General features: G+C 45.0%; 1 protein-coding gene across 3 annotated transcripts in view; it reads right to left on the bottom strand.

The window, feature by feature from the left end:
* LOC103735258 (UDP-glucuronosyltransferase 1-6) overlaps positions 1-10744 on the bottom strand; it is a 51989-nt gene that overhangs the window by 18382 nt on the left and 22863 nt on the right. The window contains exon 1 of one of the 3 annotated variants that reach the window (XM_008834457.3): positions 2059-2937. The exons of the other annotated variants lie outside the window; for them this stretch is intronic. Coding sequence (XP_008832679.1) covers positions 2059-2922 — 864 coding nt within the window. The 5' untranslated portion in view covers positions 2923-2937. Of the gene's footprint in view, positions 1-2058; positions 2938-10744 lie in introns of those variants that run through there. 3 annotated transcript variants of the gene reach the window in all.

Raw genomic sequence — 10744 nt, 5'->3', positions numbered from 1 at the left:
AGACTCAGTTTTCATGGATCCTGGGTTAATGCTGCTGTAAATGGGAAGTTCTCTTGCAGAAGTAAAAAGTGTTTTAACTAAGTGCTAGGCTTTTCGAAAATTGATGTCTTTTATAAAAGAACTGCTGTTGTAGACTTGTATGTGGAATGTCATCTTTTAGGGGAAATGGGATGAAAAGAGCATTTTCTCAGGTACAAAGATGAGCATCTCAAATGCACCACAGATAAAGGCACGTGCCTACGCAAGCCTGATAACTTGAGTTTGATCCCTGGAACCCGTAGTGGAAGGAGAGAGCCAGCTCCCTGAAGTTGAAGTTGTCCCCTGACCACCACATGAGCACCTTGGCACATATGGACCCACAGCCACACAGATTCCACACATACAGTATAAAATCTACTGCAGGAGATCCCCTCCTTGTGAAATCACTGGCTTATCCCTCAGAGTGCACCAGGCAGGGAGAAGCAATACACCCTGTAAGACCTAGAAGACTTGGAGACCTGTGCTGATCTAAAACAGGATCAAGAATTCAAAAAGCCAGACAGTCTGGCTGGAAGTTCAAACACAGCTATTTCGGTTTAGCTTAGTCAACACAGCTGAAAGCATCAGGAAGAAACCGTACTGTTGTCAAGTAATCAATCACCTTCCCTTTGATTCTGTGCCACAGCCCCCAATCCAGTAGACACTTCCGTCCTCGGAAGCTGAAGCCATTCATCTGAATCTGCTCACTTTTCTAGAATTCCCAGTTCCATATTCTCATCAATTCTCTTTCCTCTCTCCCCGCTCCCGTCTCTGCTACCCCCGCTCATCTCCCTTATTCTCTCTCTCTCTCTCTCTCTCTCTCTCTCTCTCTCTCTCTCTTTCCCCCTTGCTCCCCCCCACTCTCTCACTCTCTTCTTCCTTCTCTTCCTCTCCCTCCTCCTCTTTCTCCCTCTCCTCAGGGTCTCACTATGTATTCCAGGCCTGGAGCTCATTATGTAGCCAAGGATGAACTGGAACTCATAATCCTGTCTCAGCCTTTGAAGTACTAGAATCACAGCCTATACCGCCAAGCCCAGCACATAGTTGTCTCAATAGACACTAATTTCACTTCAAATCTCCATGAAGCCACTTTAGTGTAGTATTGGTTACCACCAGACTCACTAGACTGGGAGTAGCTAGTGGCCTCAAGATCAAATGTACTTGTTCTCTACCTTGATCCCAGTAAAAAGCTTTGTTGTAGATTTCTCTAAGTAGACTATTTTTCTTTAGTTTTCTACATAAAAATTTTGAAGTACACAATTTGGGTATACCATGGAATATTTACAAGCAATCATACCATAGCCACTTGGTTCCACAATGACCACTGAGCACTTGGAATGAGGTTGGTCCAGTTGGGAGATGGAATAAATTAGTTAGCTTACTTCCAGGTCTGTTGACTACTCAAGTGTCCCATGAGCACTCATTTCACTCCCAAGAGCACTATTAAAAATCACCAAGTCAACAACTGCAATTTTATAGTCCTTTAACCTTCAAAAAACTGAAAGCAACACATCCCGATGGGTCAGGTCACAGCTCAGCTTTTCTGCTTCTGCCCAGAGATGGAATAAATTAGTTAGCTTACTTCCAGGTCTGTTGACTACTCAAGTGTCCCATGAGCACTCATTTCACTCCCAAGAGCACTATTAAAAATCACCAAGTCAACAACTGCAATTTTATAGTCCTTTAACCTTCAAAAAACTGAAAGCAACACATCCCGATGGGTCAGGTCACAGCTCAGCTTTTCTGCTTCTGCCCAGATTTAAAATACTCAGGAAGGCTCTGTCTACACATGTGGAAAGGCTTGGTGGGTCCCAGCACTGGTCCTCGACCCTGTTACCCTCACCCCAGCCTTTAGGCCTCACAATGGCTTCTGGGAGCCTGAGGTACATGACTATGGACAACTTACTAGTTAATGAAACAAAGCCTCTTCGGAAAGGATATGTAGACATTTGGAAAGATGGGCAGATAAGTAAGCACTTGTAAGATTTTTAAAAATTATTCTACCTGGAGCATTGTTGGGATAAAGGTTCCAATACAGACCTGAGAGAGTGGCTTCCTCTTGGCACAGTTTATGCCCCCAACAAAAACCATGTTGGGCATGATGGGCCTGGGGTAGTCAAACACGAAGTCTCCTCGGAACAGCCACACGGACGCATGGCTGAACACCTCCACCAAGGACACCTCTCTCTGCAAGACCTCAGAGGCCAGGCTGGCATAGGGAGAAAAAGTTAAGTCACAAAAGTACTTGTAGGCTAGAGGGTAGAGAATGTTCTTGACCCTTTGCAGGAAGCTCATGTGGTCAGAATGAATTGTCAGTAACCTTGGAATATAGGAGGAAGGGTTTGGACACTGTGTGGCCTCGAAGTCTACGTCACAGGGAATGGCACGCAGAAAAAACACAGTAGGAACTTGTAGGTACTTGGCGAGCACTGCCCCACAGGGAAAAATAGGGTCTGTTAAGACCAAGTTGTAGGAACTGGAATTCAGCTGTTGGATCAGGGTCTTGTTGTGCAGTATAAGCGAGCATGAACTCTCAAAGGTTTCTGATGCCTTTTTAAAAATTGCTGTAATCTCAACAATCATCTTCACAGGATGATGTGATTCAAAGCCCAGTCTGGAGGTCCTCAGAATTTGCTGATAATACTCCTCCTGGGTGTATGGGACATCATAGGTTTTCAAGGTAAAGAAGTCCTCTCCTTTGATGTGCATAGTCACCTCTGGAGCCAGGACCGTGATCTGGTGGCCTCGTGCATGGAGCTCCCTGGTGACTCCTCGCATGCTCAGCCAGTGGCTGCCCTCCATGGGAACCACCAGCACCTTCCCACCTTCAGCCCAGGCCAGGACACACAGCAGGAGCAGAAGCCCCTGGAGTCCTTGCAGGGTCACACATAGTCCCATGTCCATCTACTCAGGAGTCCACAGCAGCAGCCCTTAAACATGCTGTGCTTCTTATGTAACTTTGTTTTCATATCACCAGACCACCTGTCACACAGCCTCTCATTGGATGACACAGTACCCTTCCTTAAGTTAATCATTGCAGAGTAAATCCATCCAGGCTATCTCTGATGCCCTACACTTCTGCCTTTACCTGTAGAAACCAAGCTTACCTCTTCTCTCCTACTAAGAACTCCTGTGATCTGCTTCTGTCTCCCTAGGACATGGTAGTTCACCTCTTGTTTACCTACAGTTCCAAAATCAAGACTGGACACCTGTTTCATGCAATCACCTAGACTGTTATGTAGTCTATTAGGCTGCTACTGAGCTCCAAGCCTAATGTTTTGGTCCCCAATATAACCTCTTTTCTGGATGGGATTCTACTCAGTGGCCCTTTAAAGCCTCTCATTCACAAGTAGTGGGCAACACATCAAAGAATACAGAACACTCCAAAGCTTGACCTTAACATGGTTCATGTTCCACGTGACGCTAGGAATACAAGGAGCAGGGAACACAGAGTGGCTGACTGTGGCCAGAGATGGGAGTTGCTGGAAGGATTCTGCACTCAAGGTTTGAGGATCTGATGCTGCCGAAGAGTACTGCGAACCCTGGAATCATTCCGTGGAATGAAGCCGACACCTCGTAAAGCACCTTTGGGCAACACAGCCTAGTCCCTGCCAGAGTGGGTTCAGACAGCACCCCGATCCCATAGGTTGCTCTCCTTAAAACCAGAGGGAGCCAGATTCTGGTTTGGGATGGAGCCCAGGCTGAATTTCTGTTCAGATTAATGCTGAGGGCTGCAGGCTTTGTGCTCTTTAGGCACTTGTGGGGATATTCTTTTCAACCTTCACTGCTTCCTGAGGTTGGTGATCAGGCTTCCTTCCACAATCTTTATTAGTCCACATCCTCACAAGGATGAATTCTCCATAGCATGGGCCACAGTCTTCCTACAATCCTCTGGGGCACTGAGTTCAGATTTGAAGATGAAAACGGTAAATTTGAGATCCAGGCGAGAACAGAGCCCAGGTTACAGGCACTGTGCACGTGACCAGGGATCTGGCCTCTCTCAGAGAACTCTCACGTGTGCTAAGGGGCTTTGGTTCCTCCTTCTCCCTGCCCTGGGATACCTCTCTCGCTGGGTGAGCTCCCTGGGCTGTTCAGCATTCCACCTCACTGCATCTGTGTCTTTCTGCCCATGGCAGCTAGGCTAAGCTTCCCGCTGGAGAGAAACCACCCCTTAGGAGCCTGACCAGGAACAGCATCAGCAGCCGGGAGGATGTGCATGTGCCAAACGCCTCCTCTGTGTCCCCAGCTGCACTGTGCAAGCAGCCTTTGCATTTCGCCATTTGTCACTGGGAGAAGAGTCCAGAAAAATGCTCTGCAGAGTCTTCTCCAAAGGCAATTTCCCTGTTTTCCTTTCCTGCATCTGCTTTCTGTTCCTGCCACTTCTCCGGATGTTTTATCTCACCAAGCCCTACCATTTCCCTTCTATGGTGATCCATGCAGAGTTCTCTGAGTCTAGACTGTGGCCACCCCTGGGCCACACTTGCCCACAAAAGGAAGAGAGTGGATGGAGCAGGTAGCTGAGAAGCCACAACCCGAAATCTGTGGCTGCTGCTTCAGCTGCTGCTGTCAGCATTAGCAAGGACACTCCCACCCCACACCCAGTGGGAGATGCAGCTAGTTCCTAGGGTTAGCACTCCATTCCCCCTGCCCAGACTCAGGATGTACCTCTTGTGCACCCCTGTGACTACAGAGGACCCCAGTGGAGGAACACACCAGGACAGCACAGGTTGCTGCCCTCACTGTGAGGGTCTGTTGTGTGCTCATAGTGCCAACCATGCAGGATCCAGATACCACATCTGGAGAAACACTCTAGGAAGGAACCACATAGTGGGTGTGACTAAACCACACATCCTGAGCAGAATCATGAAGAGGCCTCAGCAAAGACTGGTTTATAACAGCCTTGATTGTCTTTTAAATATGACTAACAATTGTTTAATATTAAACTATTACTCAGGCAAACAATGTTATCTCCTGGCAAACTGTTTGCCATAGCAACTTGACTTGGTTTCCCCCTTTGGAACATGTGCCAGGTATTGTCCTCTGAATAAGTTGGCTACACTTTTTTCCACATTGTGGCAAAAAAAAACAGGAAAACAAAATGGCAATTGCAAGTCTAAGATGGCAGTGGTGCTTACGGTGCTCTGCTGTAAACAGACTGAAAATTGCTCTCGGTTGTATTTAATATATTAATTAAATACCAGTGATATAGGAACATTTGACCATTATCATCTTGGCTTTTTAAAAGACTAATTTATTTGAGCATGATGGTGCACACCTATAATCCCAGTACTTGGAAAATGGAGGCAGGAGGATTGGGAGTTCAAAGTGATCCAGGCCGGCCTGAGCCACAGTGAGACCCTGTCAACAACAACGACGACAGCAAAGCAATAAATAAGGAGACTAGTGGCATAATTATGTTCCTATCACCCCTATGGAAACTTATCGAAACTCAGTGGCCTAAATCAATTCATATTTATCCTCTCCAAATTTGAGGACCAGAAAACAACGTTACTAAGATCATGATCTGTCTGAAAGCCGAGGGCCAAAAATTAAGTCAACCCTCAAAGTTGCACGGCTGATCACTTATATGTTCATTACTCAGTTCTAACTCAATTTCACAAGTATCATAGATGCTGGAAACGTAAAAGCATTTTCATTAGGTACACAAACCTCCCTGTGGCATGCAGGGAACATAGATTAATTACCTTGAAAAAAGCTGGTGTTCTCGAGTGACTGACTGGATGAAGCACCCTACAGCTATCTGAGAAAGTCCAGTCTGTCAGCACAGATCACACTCCGTATTCAGACCTTTCTGGGCATAGCTGCCTTGAGAGAGTCCACCACAAGGTATCCAACCCCCATGGTTATCTATGAAGAATGTGTAAGCCCTGGAAGCAACAGGGCAGTTGAAATGGGTTAAAAATCCATCAGATCCTAAAATGCTGCAGAGAGGCCATAGGACTGAATGCATAGCCACGATCACACAACGAGGCCTATGGGTGTAGATGTCCTTTAGTGCCATAGAAGTATGACCTTCCTAAAACAACATGCATATGCACATGGAAGGAGCATGGGGTTTAGCACAGGACTGTGCAGGATCTGCAGAATCTTCATCAAAAGGTCAGTCATGGAGGTGTCTGGACAGCAGTTTCTATAAGATAGCTGAACTAGAATTACCACAGTAAGACAAATACTAGGGCTTTGAAACCACAAGTTCATTAACAGCATGGGCTAAGGAATTCCCTAGGTGCAAGTAATCACTAACTGGTCTACTGGGGTAGATCTCATTGAAGGAGGGGTAGGGAAGGACTTTGGGGCTTTCACCTGAGCATCCAGCCACACCTCCCAACTTCTGGTGGACAGTTTAGCCCTAATTGCACATGGCCTTGGGAATGGCTAGAGTTTACAGTCTGGGGAAGATTAAGGGAGGGGGGCTAGATCTATGGGACTACACTGTGTGAAAACTTTCTGGTGCACCCATACTCCTGTAAGAAACTCCTTGTGTGTTGCTCTGTAAGTAAGCCCCCAAAGCCCACTGGTTCCCCACAGAGTCCTTTGGTGGATCATACCTCCGACTGTCATTAGGACCAAAGGAGGAGGGAGGGAACAATGTTAACATGGCCCCCAGGGAAGGATTTTTAGGAAAAAGATGCTCAGCAAAGAGTTCCATGGTGGCAGAGCCTGGCATGCCAAGGTAACTAAGAGATTATTCGTCTTTAGCAGCCATGGCTACTTGCAGTCTTGAGGGCTGTGAAGGCTAATCCTGATTGTCAATTTGACAATGTTTAGAATCACCAGTGAAATGAATCTTTAGCCATGTCCATGGGGATGCTCTAGATTAGGCTGCGAAGGCTAATTGCTCCTGCAGAGGACCCAGGTTCAGTTCCCAGCACTGATACTGTGGCTCACGTCTGCCTCTAGTTCCAGGGGATCAGATGCCCTCTTCTGGCCTCCACTGACACTAGGCATGCATGTGCTACTGATACATATATGCAAACAAAACATGCATACACATCTAGAGGACAGCGACTGGGGGCCTCGGCAGCTGGTCTATGTGAAAACTGGACAAGCAGTACTAGAATATGACTTTGAAAGCATGACTTCATTTATACCCTGGACATGAACTTCCTCACTGCAGACAGTCATTGAATGGTTGCTAGAGAAGTATTTTGCCTCAGAAGAAGTTGAGGATGTCAAGAGTTTGGGGATGGGAAGGAGAAGGCCCAGTTGAGGGTTGGCTATGCTGAAAAGCAGTACTCTGAATGGGACAGAGTGAAGGTCTGCATCCATACAGAGGATTAAGAGGTTCGGGAAAAGTTCCACAGAAGGCGAAGAGCATGTCAACCAAGGTCACTCAGAGATCATGAATCTTTGGCAGCCTGGGCCACTTCTAATAGTTGAGACCAAATACATCAACCAGTTGTGACAAACTCTGCATAGCACTGCTGTACAAGGGAACTTTTCCATTATATTAACCAAATTAGAAAGCATTTTACTAAAGGAGAAAACACTAAAATACTGGTCCACCCTCTTCATCTGTCCCCAAACTTACAGACTCCTCTTCCCCATCCTAGGTCAAGATTCACTGGAATTTGCTTTCTATGAATTTCTAATTCCACTTTTCTTGTTAGACTTTCTGAATACATATAGATTAATTTCCCCATCTTCCCCACCTCCATTAAACCCAATCAGTGTATATGAGCTCAGGGTTAATTACCAGTCAGTACACTTTTTTTTAAAAAAGAGCAGATGTTTTTAAATATGTTTTATTTTACTTTTTTTAGTTATGGGTATGGGTATGGTTGGTGTGTAGCCATCTGCATATGAGTGCAGATGCCTGCAGAGGCCAGAGGCATTGGATATCCTAGAGCTGAAGTTACAGGTAGTTGTGAGCTGCCCAACATGGGTCCTAGGAACTTGGGTCTTCTGCAAAAGCAGCACACACTCTCAACCACTGAGCCCTCTCTCCAGCTCCCAAATGAGCACATCTTTGCTCTCCAGTGGTCCAGTGTGACTCTCTATGGGCAGTCTGTCAAGTCAGTATGACATCATACAACACTAGGCTATTCTCCGCTGTTTACTCCTCTCAAATTTAAGCTTGGTTAGGGTGATATCTTTAAAGTGGCCTCCTTTTGTGTTTAAAGGATGGACTATCCCACTTAGGAAATAAGAATATTTCTATAAAGTCTGAGAGAATGTGTTATTTGAAGTAGATAATTTTACATAATTCAGAGGAATTCATTTCCTTGGAATCTATAAAACCAAAATTACTTGAAGAAAGCGATTGCAATAATAACAAAATAACACAAAAAGATGAATCTATGAAGTTCACATTCGAAATAAAATTGGAAAACTGATGATGAAGAAAATTAATTCAATGGCAAAACCATCCTCTTCCAGAGCAGTCCTTCTAAGAACTGGGGCAAAACAGGATCAAGGGCGAAGAGTGAGGCGACAGAGACCGAGGAGCAGAAACCCAGGAGGACAGGTGTTCTTAGGGACACCAGGGCAAACGGCTCAGTGTTTTGGCAGGAAATCCTTCCAGCTCTGGGTGAGACTCCAGCTCATCTCAGGCTTACTGCCTGCTGCAGACAAAGATATAGCCCCACACAGAAGCCATCGCTTCAGTTCTGTAGACTGTCTGACCACACCGCTCTCTAAGGCAGAGAGGCATTGGGGATATCACTACTGGTCTTGAGGTGGGGAGACCGATCCTTTTCACCTGGCTGACCAGTGTCATCGCAAAGCTTCTTATTAGTAAAAGAGGGAAGCATGAGAATCAGAGATTTGAACATGATACATGCATCTCCATAGGGATTTAAAAAATGCCACTGAGGGGGCTAGAGATATGGTTCGGTAGTTAAAAGCACTTGCTGCTCTTGCAGAGGACCTGGGTTCAGTTCCCAACACCCAAATGATGGTTCAAAACCATCTGTAACTCCAGTTCCAGGGGATTTTCTGTCTTCTTCTGGACTCTGCAGGTGTTGCATGCATACAGTACATACACATACATGTAGGCAAAATATACATGCAAAAAAAATAAAAACAAATCTTTTTTAAAATGCCACCAAATTCCACAATTAAAAAGAAAAAATGGAGGGGGCTGGAGAGATGGATCAGCAGTTAAGAGCACTGGTTGCTCTTCTAGAGGACCTGGGTTTGATTCCCAGCACCCACACAGGGCCTAACAACCATCTGTAACTCCAGTTCCAGGGGATCCAACACTCTCTTCTGACCTCCACAGGCATTGGAGGGTGCACTTACATACATGCAGACCATACACTCACACATATAAAATAAAGATAAAAAATAAAATATTTTCAAAAAAAGAAAAATGGACCTGAGTCATTTGCATACTGCAGGCTTTCTTAGAACATATAGTTCTACAACCAATTTCATGTAACCCATGTCTCCTTAGTATCTTAAAAGCCCATAACTTTTACAACTGCCTCTGCACCTGCACCAGTGGTAGGATTTAGTCATCCTCAGAATGGGATTGCTAAAGGACATGAAGTAAAAAGAACATTACATAAAACAGGAGGAAGAAAATCAAATGGATAAAGTGTGGAGAGACAGAATCCATCCACTGAACAATACCACCAGATTGGAGTATTTTTTGAAAAATTATTTAAATTTTTAAATAAAATTCTAACAAAATATTTAATTAGAAATAAAGGGTTGAATAATATAAAATTAACATAGGACAGCAATATTGGCATCAGATGAGGCAGACTATAGAATTCTTTTAGTCATAAGAGCAATTACATGATCAACACACAACTGTTAACCTCCATCCACTTAACTGCCACATGTACAGGGTAAAACTATTAAAAATATAAATATACCTTGAGCAAACACCAGTTCTGAAAAGGGAGACATCAGGTCTGCAAGACATCTCCAGAACTAGGCAGATTCAGTCACATGTTTTACAACATAAAACATGGAAGTATACATCTAAATGTGCCCTGAAACATTTACAAATATTGATCATGCAGTAGCCATGGACTACGGAGCACTTGAAGTATGGCTGGCCCAAAGTAAGACATGCTGTGAGAGAAAAGCACCCACAAGATTGCTTCCACTTTCACTGAGTGCTAAGGGCTCCTGTGAGCACACTCCACCCCTTCCCACGGAGCTCCATTAAAAGCAATCCTGTCAACTACTGCAGTTTGCTAGTTCCTTTACCCTGATATTGAAAATCTGAAGCAACATTCTTTGTGATTGGTCAGGTCAGCTTTTCGGTTCCTGTCCAGTTTCAGGAAAGCTCACCTCCAGGAAGACATTGCCTTAACTAGTGGTCAGTCCCAATGGAGTCCCACCAACGCTCCTCAGTCTTGTGACAGACTGTCAGTGTTCTCAATGGCCACTAAAAACATGAAGTACCAACTCTGGACACCTTAAGAAGTTCACTCACCAAAGACAATCAGGAATTACACAGAAAGAAATCACTAGAAAGATACGCAGACAGTTGAGACTCGGAGTAAGATTTTTATAAAACATACTCTGCCTGGAACATTGTTTAGATAAAGGCTAAATACAGTCCTGAGATAGTGGCTTCCTGTTGGTACAGTTTATGCCCCCAATGAAGACCATGTCGGGCATGGTGGGACTGGGGTAGTCAAACACAAAGTCCCCTCAGAACGGCCACATGGAAACGTGGCTGAGAACCTCCACCAAGGACGCCTCTCTGCAGAAGCTCAGAAACAACTCTTTCCAAAGGACCAAA

The sequence above is a fragment of the Nannospalax galili genome, unplaced genomic scaffold (genome assembly GCF_000622305.1).
Source record: "Nannospalax galili isolate Female #2095 unplaced genomic scaffold, S.galili_v1.0 scaffold771, whole genome shotgun sequence".
Classification (NCBI taxonomy): Eukaryota; Metazoa; Chordata; class Mammalia; order Rodentia; family Spalacidae; genus Nannospalax; species Nannospalax galili.
Note: the sequence above shows the minus strand (reverse complement) of the source record. Positions and strands in the feature narration are given on the sequence as shown.